General features: G+C 39.8%; 1 protein-coding gene across 1 annotated transcript in view; it reads left to right on the forward strand.

Annotated features, from left to right (window-relative positions):
• Positions 1-332: 332 nt before the first annotated feature.
• MSL2 (MSL complex subunit 2) overlaps positions 333-18,257 on the forward strand; it is a 33,717-nt gene continuing 15,792 nt past the window's right edge. Inside the window, exon 1 of the mRNA XM_026497088.4 lies at positions 333-1,760. Coding sequence (XP_026352873.1) covers positions 1,619-1,760 — 142 coding nt within the window. The 5' untranslated portion in view covers positions 333-1,618. The remainder of the gene's footprint in view (positions 1,761-18,257) is intronic.

The raw sequence follows: 18,257 nt of genomic DNA on the forward strand, positions 1-18,257 counted from the left end.
AGAACAGGCGGCTCGCAGAGAGCATGCTCTGTTCTAAGAGCCGTAAGTGCAGAGCCAGGCATGCGCAGTGAGGCCGGGGTGGGTTGGCATCAGGGAGGGGTTGGCATCAGGGAGGGGCTGGCGTGAGCGGGCTGCTGTGTTTATCCGGTTTTCTGGGTGGGCGGTCAAGGCGCACGCGTAAGGGCGAAAGGCGGTGGAGTTTGATAGTGGAATGCGCATGCGCGGAGCGAGCCGGTAGCTTTGGGAGGGTGTGGAGGGGGCTCTTAGAGGAGAAGCAGGGGAAAAGGGAAGCGAAGGGAAAGGAAAGGGCGGGGGGAGGGGTGAGAGTGTGCTCTGCGCATGCGTGCGGGCGCTAGCGACGACGGCGGCGGGGGAGTCTCGGGGATGACAGTGGCTTTGCCCGTTGGGGTAACGGTCGTCGTCGCCGGCAGGGCCTGAGGCGCCGCACAGTCCGCGGGATTCATTAAGGCCGCAGCAGCCCGGGCCCTACCGAGTTAGAGTGGCGCGTGGAGTCAGGGTGAGGGCGGCGAGGCCCGGGGGGAGGGGCCTGCGGCGGGGCCTGGCTGTGTGCTCTGGGCGGCGGCGGCGGGGCCTGGCGGTGTGAGCGTTTGCCTCAGCTGCGGCCGGGCGGGAGCCGTGGGCGGCGGCGGCCGTCGTGCTTGGCGGAGGAGGTCTCCGTGTGCGCGGCGCGGAGAAGATGGCCGGGCAGTGAGGGGGCGGTGCTTGCGCCTGGTGACCTCGGAGTGAGCGACTGAGGAGCGAGGGGCGCCGCCGCGGCCCGCTCGGGCCTGTTCCCCGCCCCCTCCCGCCGCCGCCGCCGCCGCCGCCGCCGCCGCCGCCGCCGCCGCCGTCGTCGCCGCTGCCGGCCCGCGCACTTCCTCCCCGGCTCTCCCCTATCGGGTGGGGTACTCTTCTGCCGGCTTCGCCACCTCAGGGAACAGCGGGGTTGTAACCGCCGGGGCGGAGAGCCAGGCGCAGTCCGGGCCCCGCGTCCGATATGGAGAAAGCGGCGGCGGCCTCCGCCAGCCGCAACTGCAACATTCGCCGCCGCCGCGGCTTGGTGCACTAGATTGAGGAAGCCGACGCCCGAGCCGTCCTCCTTGCCGTCGCCGCTACCTCTGCTCCGGGCGCTGTGATGGAGTAAGGGCCCAGCAGCCCGTGAGAAGCGTGCCCGCCCCTCGGACAGGGCCGGGGCCTGCTCCCGCGCCCGCCCAGCTCGCACTGAGGAGGTGCCTCAGCGTCTGGAGATGCAGCGAAGGCCGCCCGCCGGGTCGCGGGGCTAGACTGAACGCAGAGTCCCGGCCAGAGCGCCGAAGCCCCCGCGTTCTTCGCCCCGAGGCTGCCTGGGACAAACTCGAACGCTGGTTTCTCTCTCTCTCTCTCTTTTTTTTTTTTTTTTGTCTGCAAGTCTCAGGGACGGAGGAGGGGCGCCAAGGCCCCATGTGTGGGAGGATTGCTTCAGCTCCACAAACTTGCATGGATTTTGGTTACTTTGGCCAGTGGTTCTTCTCTGATTTCCTCCGAATTGTTGCAAATTCGCCATTGTTCCCTGGCTGCTTACAAAGTTGGATCCGGAATTTCTTTTCAACCGGGAGCCAACGGTGTCCAAGTGTCTGCAATGAACCCCGTGAATGCTACTGCTCTCTACATTTCCGCGAGCCGCCTAGTGCTCAACTACGACCCCGGAGACCCCAAGGCGTTTACAGAGATTAACAGGCTCTTGCCTTACTTCCGACAGTCCCTCTCTTGCTGTGTTTGCGGTGAGACGCTTTTTATTGTTCCCTTTCAATGCTTGTTTTAAAAAAAATCTGGGCATTGGTAATAGGAACGGTTTGGCGGCGTGGTAGTTTGTTTTAAGCTTTTGTTATTTGTGCATTAGTATACGGTCATTAGTTTGGAGACTCGTCAAAAGACTTTTGCCCGGCATTTCAGAAAGACAGCCCTTCTAAACCGTTTTGTACGGCGGCCTTAATGTCCAGAACTTTAATTTGCCTCGGGTCAATTCCTTGCCATTTCTGTTGATGGTTTTATAAATGAGGTGAAGTATGCTTGCATATTGCTGGTTTTTTTTTTTTTTTTAAACCTTTGATACAGGAGCTGACAACACTTACCTTGGTTATACGTGGTTAAGCCTGGTTAAAAAATGTACATGTGGCGTGTTTGCATTTCCCCAGACTGGTGTTATGTGTGGGTAGTGGTATAATGTGATGCACCCACAGCCTGTGAACTCGGTGCAGAACTTTCCTCCGTGTTCTTCAACAAATGCTTTGACAGTTTGACGGTAAACAGTGAGCCCGGGAAGACTGATGATACTGTTTTTTGACTGGTGGGATTTTTACAGAATTGTAGTTCCTTATTTTGTGGTTTTAATATGTTGTGGCCTGGTAGACGGTTATTTTAGGTTGTTGTTGCTTTTTTTTTTTTTTCCAAAAAATATTTTGTGTAGGGTAGGCTACTTTCAAATTATTTTTGAGGGGTGAAGATACGCTAAACTGTCTAATGGAAGTGTCTCAAAAGTGCTAATAATTTGGATTAACTTTGTACTTATTATTATTTTTTAACTTTGCACCGTTTTTCAAAAAACCTGGATTCAAAACATACAAGGGAACTAGCAACTGTTAAAAAAAAAATCATCTTTGTATCATTTCGTATTCTTATTCTGCCCCCAATTTTGAGGTTTTGCTGATCCACTTGTTTAGTCAGAACTTGAGAAATTCAGGTATTTCAGATTTTCACTTGGATAGAAGAAATTTTGTGGCTGTAGTGGCTGAAGGAGGATACCGTATTCATTTGAGAATCTTGCATCATTTTCTGAATAACATTGGGGCAAGGCACTGAGGGGTGTGCAAAGGAGGTGGAGATGTGTTTTTTTGCATACCAGGTACTTAATGTCATAAACATTTAAGTAACTGTTAGAATGTGATTAAGTGCTACTGTGACTGGTAACAGACACTTAACACCTTTATAGGGAAGCGTTTTCCCTGGGCATATCACCACTGCCCAGGGCCTCAGTTTCTTAAAGTGTAAATGAGCGCTTTGGGCTAGATTCCAAGTTTCCTTTCAGCTTAAATTTTACGAATATGAATTTGCTTGGTTTCAGTGTACACCCCCACCCCACTTCCACTTTTTATGGAGTGTTGCTTTTTATGCCTTAACAGCTTTTGATAGTTTTTGATCTGAGAAGATAGAGCTGCTATAACTTCCTTTTTCTACAAACCTTTTTTGGGGGGGGATTGCTACTATTGTGATGTATGAGAAAGAGGGCAAAGGGCAATCCATCATAGCCTGCTAGAACAGCAATAGAGAGTGATGTCATTATCCAGGTAACACTCAAAGATTTGGTAAGTGTCATTTTTACTAGGGGGATGGGACTTAACTGCCTAATTTAAGGGTGAAATAGTAGTTTTGACTTGTGTAGATGCTTGGAATTTTAAGTTTTTATCAGTAGCTTCAGGATAGTTGTGCTCTAATTGAACACTTTTCCAAATTCTAACCTGGGTTTTAAAAAATGAAATTAAAGATGAAGTTGCATTTTAAAAAATCCAATTGTAGCTTTTTTTTTTTTTTTTTTTTTTAAGCCAATCTTGGCAACACAAGGGGAATTTTTCTGACAGTCGGGCTTTGCCATTATTTCTTCTTGTTCAGGCTTCTCCACCATCGTATGGAAAAGATTTCTGGGTTCTACTTTTTCCCTAATTACAGTTGAGTAGCTGGCATAAATTTCAGCAGTCTGGTTGTAGGTTCAGGCCTACCCTCTCTGACCCCCCCCCCCCAAATCTCTTTGTACATAAGTCTGTGGTTATCAGGAGATAGGAAAAATCAGTTATTTGACTTCAGATCCAGCATTTAATCATCTTTGTATCAGGTGTTGTCCTAGACTCTTTTTTTTTTTTCAAGCTGAAAAGCATTAATACATTCACATTGATAGGGCATGTGCAATCTTTTTTCATGAAGATAATAGATATGTAAAAGTTTAACTCTGTCTAGGTGCTGTAAACAGGGAGTTTGTTTCATCAGGTCCTCAGAAGTCTGACCCAATCCTACCTTTTCCGCCTTTCATTTACCTGCCCTCTTATATAATTTCTGTGCTTCGGCCAGGTTGATGTTTTTGCCTTTTCAAACATCGATGCCCTGTGTCTTCTTCTCTTTTCCCCGCCTTTATTCTCTGAAGTCTCTTCTGCCTAAAAATACTTCTTTTCTGTATGGTGTAACTTAACAGTTTCCTCCCTCCTCAGTGAATTCTTCCTTGCTCACTGCAGCAAAAAGTTCCATTTGTCCTTTGAACCTCTAACCCTTTCTTTCAATCTTAGGCACTTACAGCTCTTTGGGTGCAGCTTTCATATCTAATTCTTCTGATATCTTAGGGAAAAATACTATTTTTTTGTACATTTTTGTGTTCCTTCTGCCACATCTTCTCTCCTATCCAGTCACTTGCATGTTGGTGTTTGTGACAGAAGCAGAGGAAGAATGAGACTCCTACAAACTTTGCAGATAAGTTCAAATCTTGTGTCTTCTTACTTAACTTTACCTGTGAAAGGGGATAATTGTTTCTCCAAATTTGTATTATATATGAGTTTATTTTTTAAGTGGGGAAAAACCTGTTAAACCCATGAGATCAAGTCTACGGACTTGTTGTCTGGCACATATTAGGATGTGATATCTGGCACATACTATGTGCTTAATATCACACCCTTGTACAGAAGTAGAGAAAGGTAGGAGGAGGTGAGGGAAGAGACTGTACGGGTCAATTGTTGTCAAACCTAGATTATTCACTGGAACTACAGGTTTTGTATCATGGTTCTTTGAAATGTTAATTAGTTGATTATCACTGTTTATTTTTCAGTTCCTTTGTATATTTAAACTGTCTGAAACTTCTAGTGAATGGGATAGCAGTGCTCCAGAGAATTAGTGTACTTTCTAGGCCACAGAAACAGTGACCAAGACAGTATTACTGTGGGTACTCTTTTTGTGTCATTCCTTTCTCCTTGTTCCAAATGTTGGACTTATCATTTATCAGAAAGTAGAATTTCTTTTGCTAGCATGAGATTTGATAAATTCTGCCCTAACGATTTTAAATTCTTTTTTTTTTTTAAATACAGTTGTTTTTATTTATTTATTTATTTTTTTTTTTTTAAAGATTTTATTTATTTATTTGACAGAGATAGAGACAGCCAGCGAGAGAGGGAACACAAGCAGGGGGAGTGGGAGAGGAAGAGCAGGCTCCCAGCAGAGGAGCCTGATGTGGGGCTCGATCCCATAACGCCGGGATCACGCCCTGAGCCGAAAGCAGGAGCTTAACCGCTGTGCCACCCAGGCGCCCCGATTTTAAATTCTTCATTAAATTTTTAAGCCCTCAAATGATACAAGTTTGGTATACAAAATCAAATCCTGTTAGAACTGGAAGGACACGTTAAATGGAAAAATATTAGTCTTTGAGATATTTGGAGTTCTGTAAATTTATTATGTTTGAATTTCTGCTAAGGCACATGGGTATTTTCTTGGTGTTTTAATTAGGAACAAGGTGTTTTGACTTGGGATTTATTGAATTGTTCTGAAAACTTTTGGACATCCAGTTTCTCATAACATGGGGAGGGGGGTGCCCGGGTGGCTCAGTCAGTTAAGCGTCTGTCTTTGGCTCAGATCATGATCCTGTCGTCCTGGGATCGAGCCCGAGTTCGGCTCCCCAAGCCTGCTTCTCCTCCCCACCCCTTGCTTGTGCTTATGCCTTCTCTGTCTTTTTCTCAAATAAATGAAATCTTAAAAAAAAAAAAAAAATGGGAAGGGGCTGTAGATTATTCCCACTGACATAGGGTTACATAGACTGATCAGGTTTTTGTTTTGAATGTTAAGGACTTAACAATAAAACCCTATCATTTTTTCTTACTGTTAGTATCCTTATTTTTCCACTAGAAAGGAGGTAGTTTCCTGAGGGTGAGAGCCTTGATTCTCTTTTTTTTTTTTAAGATTTTTTTATTTATTTATTTGACAGAGATAGAGACAGCCAGCGAGAGAGGGAACACAAGCCGGGGAAGTGGGAGAAGAAGAAGCAGGCTCATAGCAGAGGAGCCTGATGTGGGGCTCGATCCCATAACGCTGGGATCACGCCCTGAGCCGAAGGCAGATGTTTAACTGCTGTGCCACCCAGGCGCCCCGAGCCTTGATTCTCTTGTTCACTATTACAGGCTTGCACCTGAGAGTTACTAGCTCAACAAGTATTTGTTGAATGTATGAAATTAGTATTAAAAAGAGAAAGTTTCAAGGTAGATGTATTCTCAGAAGAACACATATGCATTAACTTTGAGTTAACTTTATGAAAAAATACTTTTCATTTTCCTTGCTTTCATTTGCCATTGTTTATGGACGGAATTAGTGGAGTATATGATCTCAAGAATCTTTTCCAGTTCTAGAATTCTGATTCTCTTAGCAGAAATACTTCTTGACTGAGTAAACAATTTATAATTAGCAAGAATCTTCTACAGTGAAATGTGAACATATAGCTTGGAGTGGCTTAAACTACTTTTTTTATTTTTTAAACGAATGTTTTAGATGGAAGCTAAATTAAAAGGCCATTTGAACTTTTTAAAGATTTTATTTATTAGAGTGTGCAAGAGAGTGAGCAGGAGTGGTGGGGGAGGTGGTCAGAGGGAGAGGGAGAAGCATACTCCCACTGAGCAGGGAGCCTGAAGTGGGGGTGGATACCCAGACCCTAAGATCATGAACTGAGCCTAAGGTAGACGCTTAACCGACTGAGCCACCCAGGCGCCCTTAAAAAGGCTATTTGAATAATTGTACATAAATGTTATATTAATGTTTTATACCTACATTTTTAAGTGTTTATTGATACTAAATAATTTATTTTTTTGTACTTAAAATCACTGTGATTAAAATTTTTCATTGCAGTGAACACAAAAAATTTCTTAACTGCCTCAGAGTGTATGTATAGTTCTGTAATGTTAAGTATATTTACATTGTTGTAAAACCAATTTTCACAACTTTTTCATCTTGCAAGTCTGAAACTCTATAATAACCATCAGCCAACTACCCTTCTCTGCAGCCCCTGGTAACCACCATTCTTCTTTCTGTCTGTCTGAATTTGACTATTCTAGATACTTCATATAAGTGGAATTGTACAGAATTTGTCTTTCTGTGATTGGTTTATTTAATTTAGTATAACGTCCTGAAGGGTCATCCATGTTGTAGCATGTGCAGGGGTTTCCTTTTTTAAGGCTGAATAATATTCCATTGTATGTGTGTACCACAGTTGTTTATCCATTCATCGGTTAATGGACTTTTGGGTTGTTTCCATCTTTTGGCTGTTGTGAATATGCTGTTGTGAACATGGGTGTGCAGATAACTAAAGACCCTGGTTTCAGTTCTTTAAGGTATGTACCCAGAGATGGGATTGCTGGAATTGTGTACGGTATTTACATTTTTAATTTTTTTAGAAACCTCCTTACTGTTTTCCATAGTGGTTACACCATTTTATGATCCCACCAATAGTACAAGGTTTCCAGTTTCTCCACATCCTTGCCAACACTTTTTTTTTTAATGGTAGCCATTCTAATGGGCATGAGGTCATGTCATTGTGGTTTTGATTTGCATTTCTCTAATTAGTGATGTTGATTATCTTCATATGCTTGTTGGCCATTGTGTTATTTTTGGAGAATCACTGTCATTTTTTATCTTGAAAACTTAAATTACGTCTTTATTAATCATGTGTTCTAAGTGCTGGACTGGAAAGATGAACAAGACACATGGTCACTACCCATGTGTTGTTCAGTGTTATGGAGAAGACCGATAGATAGATCAGCAATTATTGGGGAAGTGCTGTGTTGTTAGAGGCATTTATGTTATACCAAAATCTCAAGCATCATAATAGAACACTTGTAAGTTTATAGTATGTATAAGAGTTTCAGAAGTTAACCATAAATGAGTTTTCCCTTCCATATACCTTGCTTTTGCATAGCTGTTTGGATCAAAGTTTAAGCAAACCTGATTGGTGTTAAGCAGTTTTTTCCTTGGGACTTAAGTTCACCTGTTCTCTCTGGGAAGAGTTCTTCAGGGAGCATTTATTTGGTAGGCTGGTAAGGAAGAACAATATTTAGTAATTTGTTTTGGCAGATATACTTTCATTCCAGATATATTTATTTAATTGGTTTCTTTTCCTAATAAAAATCTTTCTACAGTTTTCTCTTTTCATATTCTAAAAATTAGTTCATTTATTCATTCCTACTTAGGTATGCTGATGCAAAGGGAAGTTGCCTTAGGGTAAGGACTTCCAAAGTGTGTTGTGGATTCTGAAAGAGATGAAAAGAGGTTTGATCCGCAGTCCGTTGTCATATGATATAACCACCTGAAAAGTTAATAATACTAGTTTAAATAATGGTTCAAGGGGCACCTGGGTGGCTCAGTTGTTTAAGTGTCTGTCTTGATTTCAGCCCAGGTCGTGATCTCATGGTCCTGGAATGGAGCTCCATATCGGGCTCTGTGCTCAGTGGGGAGTCGGCTTGAGGACCCCCCCTCCACTTGTGCTCTCTTGTGCTCTGTCTCTCAAATTAAAATAATAATGGTTCAAGAGAAGCAGTACAGTGCTGTAGAATTACACAGGAGAAATTGTTTCAGTCTGGTGAGATCTAGGAAGTATGCGGCTTGAGATGGGCCAAGAAGAATGGTGAAGTTAGTGGACATTTTCAGCAAAGTTGGAGGGAAAGAACAGTTGGCTGCAGAAAATAAAGTTTATCTGTAGTGAAGAGTCCTTGTAGATCCCTTGCCCTATAAGTTGAGTTTCGGGTCTTTTGTGTGGTGAGCCCTGATGCAGGGCTAAGGAATTTGATATTTACTCTGTAGAATTTTTTTCCCCCTGAAATACGCTCTGTGGACCCCTTAAATCAAAATCACCTAAAGGGCTTATTCAAATTCAGATTCCCAGTTATCACAGCAGACTGGATTGAATTGGAGTATCTGTGAGTAGGTTCTTGTAATCAGCATCTTGATATGGGGATGGGAGTTTGCAAATCGCTACTGCAAGCATTTGAGAAACAGCATTGTAAAAAAGGAGTGATGTGATTGAAATTCTGTTTTAGGAAAGATTAATTTGGGAGTAGAATATGGGATTGATTATTAAGATATGGTGAAATTCAATTAGGAAGGATAACAGATGTATCCATATTAGATAGAAGCCTTGAATAGTGGTGGGAGTGGAAAGGGAACAACCTAAGAATATGAAAGGAAAGCTTTGTCTTCCTTATGGTTGTCATAACATTTTAATTCTTTGATATGTACTGTGTTATACTTTGTTATAGTTAGAAATTTTTCACTACGAATAGACTAAATGAGGCATTTCCCACCCTTAAATTTACAAACATGTCTAGCACAGTGCTTTCACATATACCTGATAAGATGTACTGAATTTTATTGAAGAACTGACAAAATCTGGCAGTTTAATACAGATGTTTGGAAAAGATTGAAGGAGTCAGAGAACTTAGTTACATATCAGAAGTAAAGTCAAGAAGGACATTGATTTTGGAAGGACATGAAGTATTTAAATAGGCAGGTTTCAAATAATTTAAGGACATCCAATTACTCTTCAGGGATTTAGCAGTTTGGTATTGGATTTTGGGAGAGGTTGCAGGGAAGATTGGAATTAGAGGTGGATCAGGTATGGGTTTGAGAAGAATGAGACAATGTTGAATAATCTGATGGTCCCTGGGATTGGGGTTATGAAGAAATACTAGAAATTAGAAAATGATAAAAATATAACCTATTTATTTTATAATCTTTTTATTTTATGCCCTTCCCTGGAAACTTAGATTTTACAATAATTTTATATACTGTTTGATTTAGTAAAACAAACAGCATATCTTCTGCACCTTGGGGTTGTGGTTTTCATTCTCAAAGTAATTAACATCCAGACCTCTTTTCTTTTTTTTCCTTGTTTTCTTTGTGCATGCATAGCATGCCATCAGTAATTGGCTAATGTCTGATAATACTGGCTTCTCTCAGAGTCCACTTGGCTACTTTTATGTATGATTGAGTTTTTGTGAGTTTTGATGTACTGTCTATATTTTATCTTTTATTTTAAAAAGTGATATTTCAAAATCTTATCCTTTCTCATATTTTTCCCTGTGTCCAACGGTGACCTTTGACTTCTTACCATTTAATTCCTGTTACTCTGCCTTTTCTCTTTCAAAGATTAATTTTTTGTTGCCTTATCCGGAAATTAGATAAATTTTCACATTAATTACTGTATATCTGGCCATTTTTTCTTCTCTTTTTCTTGCTCTGACTCAGTCCATAATATTTTAGCAGAATTATTTTCATTCATTGTCTTTCTACTCCAGAAACTTCAAATCTTTGGAGAGTTAGAATATCTGGTTTTCTCAAGTTGTTTTAATCTAGTTTTCTAGCTAGTGTGTTTTGCTTGCTGACTTTAGTTGTCTTTCAGCATTTGTCCATTTTCTTTATTGTTATAACCCAAAGAAAATGTGCACTTAAAATGCTCTCTGGGGACACCTGGGTGGCGCAGTCGCTAAGCGGATGCCTTTGGCTCAGGGCGTGATCGCAGCGTTCTGGGATTGAGCCCCACATTGTGCTTCTCCGCTAGGAGTCTGCTTCTTCCTCTCCCACTCCCCCTGCTTGTGTTCCCTCTCTCGCTGGCTGTCTCTCTCTGTCAAATAAATAAATAAAATCTTAAAAAAAAAATAAAATGCTGTCTAGTCTCAAATTTGGAAATACATTTTCTGGCAAAGTTGAGTAGTTTTGAAATTCTTTATGTAACAGTTAAAGGCATACCTAAAGTGGGGGTGGGTGGTCCAATGTATAACCTAAGGGCTTTTGAACTTCCTGTCAGTCCTGCTAAATGTCATTCCTTTGAAGTTTAAATATCTATCTGATGTTCTGAAATTTGGGACTCTGCTTAGATTTAACATAGAAATCCAGGATTAGAAGGGAGCATTCTGATTCAGGCATCCTTGTGATTTCTGAATACCCTCTACAATTAATCAGTTGGTTGTCCGGCCTGTGACTGAACATACTCATATCCATCAGAAGCTGGGGCCGTCTCAAGTTTCCCTTTATGTTGTCATTGAGCTTGCCAGCTTAGTTTTTACATAGGTCTTACAACGAAGTTGTTACTAAGTTATTCTTTATGATGAAAACTTATAAAGCTTTAGGCAGAAAGGACCATAAATCAGCCATTTCTTCACATCAGATAGTCTTTTTTGTAATTTCGTGAGAGTTCATCCAAGCGTTTTCCGGAATACCTCTAGGGTAGGGAGCTAAATTAAATTCTGCTCTGCAAAATAACCATATCATTGATAACTTTTTAAAAAGAACTTTCTTTTTAGAAAGTTTTTGCTTCCATTTTGCCCAAGTCTCCTCTGTAATTGTCTCCCACTGATTTTTTTTTTTTCCTCCTCTCTGGAACAATTCAGGAAGCCTTTGATAAAATTTTAACCTTCATTTGTTGGAAGACAGTTTTCATGTCTTTCCTGAGAAGATAAGCATTACTACGTTACCTGTCCTGGAAACATCCTGGTTTCAGTTCCTTCTAAAAGTGTGGACTTCTGTGTCCATGCCTGATACGGTCAGATGGGATTATCTGCTTTCACAATTTGGATAAATTACTTGATTTCTTTTTGTTTCATTTGTAAGGTGAAGGGGTGGACTAGAGCAGATAATTGTTTGTGAATTTGGCTCCTTTTTTTTTTTTTTTTGCCCTGGTTAAAAATTTACTGTGTTGGTGGTCAGCGTTTTAAAATCTAGAGTTCATGTAAAAATCCAACTTTTAGGTATCACCTGGAAAATTCTAAGTTCTGGCAACAGTGGATCTATGTTCCTTTGTGGCATGGCATCACTGGCTGTAGTTGAGACGAGTTTTGTCTTAGGGGTGAAGATGTGCCTTCTCCAGATTACCCTTGGTCCCACCTGACCTTTGTCACATTTATTTTTTAAACTTTGCATGCTTGCTCCTGTAGGCATTTGGCTCTGTAATCCTCAGGAATGGAAGATTTTGTAAGGTCTCTTGTGTCCCAGACACGGTCTTGAACCATAACTCTAATGTTGTTGGGATCTTCAATTATTTTGTAAAAACTTACCTGGATTGTTAGAATCAAGATTGCTTTATCTTGTTATGCAGTCAGAGAACATTCGTTGGTTCACAGTATTTCTGGTCAATTAAAACATTTTCACAAGTTGGTTGATAGTGCCGTCCAAATCTTTTCTATTCTTACTGATTTTCTGTTTTGTCCATTTTTGAGAGGTGTTGAAATCTCTAATTATAATTATGGATTTGTCAGTTTGTCTTTGGAGTTTTATCACTTTTTGATTCATGTGTTTTGAAGCTCTCTTATTAAGTACATACAACAATTTTGAATATATGGAATATGGCTAAAATAAGTTTAATTTTTAATGTTCTGCTCTAATTCTGTCATCTGTCACTTCTACGTTTACTGTTCATTGATTTTTCTGCCCATTATGGGTCATATTTTCCTGCTTTTTTGCATGCCTAGTTAATTTTGATTCAAAGCCAGATGTTGTAAATTTTACCTTCTTAAATATTTTACCTTGTTGATGGATATTTTTGTAATGTATTCTTTGTTCTTGGGATGAGGTTAAGTTACTTGAAGAGAGTTTGATCCTCTTGAGGCTTGTTTTTAAGCTTTTGTTGGGTGGGACCAGAGCTGCCTTTAGGGGCTAATTTTTTCATACCACTAAGGCAAGAACCTTCTGATTACTCTGAGACATCCCTTGTGAATTAGGAGTTTTCTTACTCTTTTTTTTTTTAAAGATTTTATTTATTTATTTGACAGACAGCCAGTGAGAGAGGGAACACAGCAGGGGGAGTGTGAGAGGAAGAAGCAGGCTCCTAGCGGAGGAGCCTGATGTGGGGCTCGATCCTGGAACGCCGGGACCACGCCCTGAGCCGAAGGCAGACGCTTAACGACTGCGCTACCCAGGCGCCCCGGAGTTTTCTTACTCTTTAACGGTGGGAATAGGTGCTGCCTCTGAGTTACAGGGATTGTTCTCCTTGCTCCTTTCTGGGGATTCTTTCTCCATCCTGAGGTAGTTTCCTCATACACATGTGCTAATTGCTATTCAAATGAAGACTTGAAAGAGAATTTATATAACTCTTAACTGTAGAGAACAAACTGATGGTTACCAGCATGGCGGTGGGTGGGAGGAAGGGGTTAAACAGATGGTGGGGATTAAGGAGTGCACTGTGTTGAGCACCGGGTAATGTATGGAAGTGTTGAATCACTATATTATACACCTGAAACTAATACTACGCTGTATGTTAACTAACTGGAATTTAAATTAAAAAGAAAAAAAGAGTCCTATGTATCTCTAGCCCTCTTTCCCTGTGCCGCTCTCTCATCTCTAGTACTCTGTCTGGAGAAGTCAAGCTGCCTTGGCCTCCCAATTCTGTCTTCTCAACTCAGGAAGACGGCTAGTCTTTGTGTAGGTTTTCCCTCCTTGCTTTGTGGCCTAAAAATTCTCCAGGCAGTAAGCTGGGGCAGCTTGTTTGTTCCCTCTCTCACCAATAACTGTTCTGTGCTGTCTGTTGCCCAGTATCTGAAAACCATTGTTATGTCTGGTTTTTTAGTTATTTCAGGTAGAAGAGTCAAATCTACTTATTCCATTTTGTCTGGAGAGAGATTATACCCTAAATTTATGTTATCCCATATAGCAGCCACTAGCTGCTGTGATAGTGTAAAATTTAAATAAACTTAGTTGATGCAGTTCTTTGCTATTCCTAGCTGCATCTGAAGTGCTCAGTAGCTACATGTGGGTAATGATTACCTTATTGGATGTTGCAGATATAAGACATTTCCCATGATTGCATAAAAGTTCTGCTGAACAGTGCGATAATAATAAAAAATCATAGATTTGTTCTGAAAGCTGTGGGAACATTGAAAGCTGCCTTCAATGTTTTCATCTTAAGTTTCGATTTTAAAACATAGAGGTGGATGGGGTTGTAAACGTCCAGTGGAGCTCACTCCTATATGCTTATAGAACAATTTCCCCAACTCTTTGTTAGTGAATTGAGTTCAACAGGGTGTTCCACAGTGTTCATATATTAAAAGGTTTCTGATATTTAAAAAAGAGGAAGTATTTGAACTATTTTTATTCCTTCAAAACAAGGCAGTTTGAGGAGATGTCAAATGAATATTATACCAAATAGTTGTGCCCATAACCAGTTAATGATTCTGTGGAATGCATCTGTCTGCTGTGAGGATTTTAAATTGTTTTATTTCTTAGTCATATTTTGTTTACTCTCAGTCATACTGTTTCAATATGACTTTTAATTCTTCCTGTATCCATTCAATGGGCCATTGGTTAGGGCCAAGAAACATTAAGAAAATTAAGTTGGTATTGCAATACTAAATGAGGAGGAGCTTAAAAATATTAATGATTCTAAATATTTGGTTCATGATTTTTATTCTAAATTGTATTCTAATATTTTGCATATAATATAAACAAGGTGTTAGTTATTCAAAAAGCAATGTTAAAAAGAAAAGGTAGTGATATGAATTACGTGGCCTTTTATTTTTAGAGAATAAAGATTACTTACACTTGCAGTGTGTTTTGAAGTGTTAGCGAGTACCAATCTGAAGTTACCCTTAATTCATCAATTAGTAACACAAAATGGTTGAAAAAAATTTTTTGGTAAAAAATATAAGAATTCCAAGCACTTAAGTCACGGTCTCAGTTTTTTAATCTATGTTCGTATTCGTGAGTTTACAAACAAGAGAGATCATTTTAGAGTAGATACGTCACCAGAATGTGTTTTTTAACATACTTTAAATAAAATAAGATGTAGCTCTTGTTAGTTAGAAGTCAGAATTTATGGGGCGCCTGGGTGGCACAGCGGTTAAGCGTCTGCCTTCGGCTCAGGGCGTGATCCCGGCATTCTGGGATCGAGCCCCACATCAGGCTCCTCCGCTATGAGCCTGCTTCTTCCTCTCCCACTCCCCCTGCTTGTTTCCCTCTCTCGCTGGCTGTCTCTATCTCTGTCGAATAAATAAAATAAAATCTTAAAAAAAAGTCAGAATTTATAGGCCTTATTAAAATTAACTTTATAGTATAATCTTTAATAAAATGCTGATTAAATTTTTTTCTTAATATTATTTCATCACATTTCCCGTTTAAATGATTAGAAAAAATACCAGGAGTTTTTGTTACTGTGAAAGATGGCATCAAGGCAAAAAAGGTGAAGGTGTCTTTAGTGGTTCCTAATTCTAATTCTGTTTGCACATCAGAGTAACTTGAGAAGGTTTTTAAAAATGTACATTCCTGGGCAGTTTCTCCAGAAATTCTGGAGTAGGCCACATAGGTGATTCAGTATTAACCCTGGGATGACAGTAGTGATGTCTTGGAATATTCCTCATGCCAGGTTAATAGGTGCACTTAAAAAAAAAAAGAACGCGTGCCAGTAAATGTAAGCAGTGCTGTGTTAATAAGTTTCTGACAGTATTCAGTTTTAAGACACTAATGTATTTTGGGATGACTCTCTAAGGGAATATGAAGACAAACCTGTTTATGCCTTCTGGTTCAATGGAACACTAGTTTGGGAAATTGGGAACTGAGTTTATATTGATTAATTTGATTAGTGTTTGATTGTTCAACTTAATTGTGACTGACCAGCCTGTATTATCTTATTGGTAATTTAATATGAGACCAGTATTGCTTTGCTAAAATATGAAAATAATGGAATATTACAAAAGTGCTGTGTAACCACAAAACACTATAAAAGTCTCCCCTAAGTAATTGTTAAGATAAATGATGTCTGACGTTCTCTTTTAATTCTTATTAGAATATGAAATGAGGTCTGACTTGAGTTTATGACTGTGTTGTGGTTCTGAGTAGTTATACATCATCCTTTTAATAATCTATGGTGTGTTTGGTTTTTTTAGTTTGTAATAGTAGTTGACTGTGAAGCTTACCTTGTATAAACTATGACATCACCAAGAACATCAGGAAGTATTTTTTATAGTTTTAGGTTAACCAAAGACATAAAAGTTAAAGAAACTGAAGTTAAACCACTCAGATGTTTGGTAAACAGCTTGGCTTGAGTAACATTCATACTTTTTTTTTTTTTAAAGATTTTATTTAATTATTTGACATAGATAGAGACAGCCAGCGAGAGAGGGAACACAAGCAGGAGGAGTGGGAGAGGAAGAAGCAGGCTCATAGCAGAGGAGCCCGATGTGGGGCTCGATCCCATAACGCTGGGATCATGCCCTGAGCCGAAGGCAGACGCCCAACCGCTGTGCCACCCAGGCGCCCCAACATTCATACTTTTAAATTTGCAATGTTCAACTGTTAATTTTCATTTCACAGCAGACCAGTTGTATTCCTTTTCCTAAACTGGAAACACAGATTTTGTGTTTTTTCACCTCACCATCTCCCTGATAGACATGTTTAGCTGTCACTGGTATCATAGTACTTAATTACTTAAAATGATGTTATTGATGTAATGAATTCTTTAATAATCACTTGGTCAGGTGGCCAACATACTCCATTCTCTATCACCATTTTTAGTGACGTACACCTGTCATATTATTTCCTTCCTTATTTTTAATGAAAATGCATATTTTTCTGTCATACTAGGGGGCTAATGGTGGTCTAGAGTGTAGCAGCTTAAATACTGAGAGAACTAAAAATTTCTTCGAAATCTTCGTTAGTCATTTGAACCTGATGCTATTTTGAGGCATGTATTTGCCTTTTGGTTTACTACTAAAATAAATGTGTGGAAATTTAAGGGAACGTATTTAAGTGATGTTCAATCAAAAATTTAAAGACCTGGATTAGGAATCCGTACCAAGAGGAAAATGGTGCTGTTAGGAGAGAAGTTCTCTGATCTCAAATTCATTTCTCTTTAACTTGAGCTCATTATTCTTTATAGTAGCACTCATGCTCATGAATTTTGCCTAATGAAAAGATTTTTAAGAGGTTTAGACTTCAACATATGCCTGCAAAAACTATATTTGGCACAGGTTTTTTGCAAGACTAAAAACAGGCTTTTTAAGAAGAACAGTTGTAATTGTCCAAAATAGTTAATTCACTTGTGCTCATTTGCTAAGTGATATGTATGATCTTTTTGTGGTGTTGTCATTTTTGTTCTTAACTGAATTCAGAGATTATTTTCTTGTATACATCTAGAAGCTATCTTACTAGTTATTGTTTGAAAACATTTTACATCTTTAATTTTGGGTGTAATTTTGGTGCTGTAATTCAGAGATGTAAAAAAGGTCTAAGCATCCTTTTTTAAATGGGAGTGGCAGGCTCTAGCACAGTGCTTGGCATATAGCTGGGCTTCAGAAATTATTTGCTTAAATGATTGAGGAAAGGGAAATGCTTTCTTAAGTGAAGATAGCTTAAAAAATTAACTCTCCATTTGGAAAAAGTGGAGAATGGAGATATTTAAGATATTTAAATCAGTGGGTTGAATTACAGAAGGATTATTATTGAGGCCCTATGTCAGACTTTTGACACTGGTAGAAGTATATTCTCCCACTCTGTGTGTGCCTTGATACTGCTTTTGAAGACTGAATCTAGGCTAAGCCATCTCATCCTAATTATAGGAATTTAATACACATTTACTTATTTTCTACATATACATTGCATGTATCCACACATTTAATATATACACAGAATTGTCAAAGTTTCTCATGCTATTAATTCTTAGACAGGTATGTAATAGGCTGAGCTTTTTTGTTGGAATCTCTTTACAGAGAAGATAGTACAATGTTTTATACAACGTATGTGTTTGCTTGGGACATTTGAGATTAACCTCAGAAATTGATGTTGGTGTATAGAGAGTCTAGGCAGGACTCTTGCAGCTCTAGTTTCTGTGTACTAAGGATTTCCTGAACCTCACAGAATTATTACTGAGCATCCATCCTCCCCTTTGACTTTTCCTGGCTCCCTCCCACCTCACTATCCGTTATTGCCAGAACCCATTCTTGTTTCTTCTTTCCCCCGAAAGGTTTTACATCTTATGGTTAATTATTGATTTTGCTATGGCCCAATTTCAGTGATTGTTCTTTTTGATAAATGGAAGGAAACGGAGATTGTCTCTGTGGATGCCGTGAACTTAATAGCAGAAGTAGGGATGGTGCTGGGTAAGTACAAAAAACTCTAGGTTGGGAATCAATAGATTCCGTTTCTATTCCTTATTGCCAGTAACGAGCTATGTGATCTTACGAAAGTCTGTCTTGGTTAAAATGGAACAAGTTGGTTTCCAAGGTCACTCC

This window comes from Ursus arctos, unplaced genomic scaffold (genome assembly GCF_023065955.2).
Source record: "Ursus arctos isolate Adak ecotype North America unplaced genomic scaffold, UrsArc2.0 scaffold_20, whole genome shotgun sequence".
NCBI classification, from domain to species: domain Eukaryota; kingdom Metazoa; phylum Chordata; class Mammalia; order Carnivora; family Ursidae; genus Ursus; species Ursus arctos.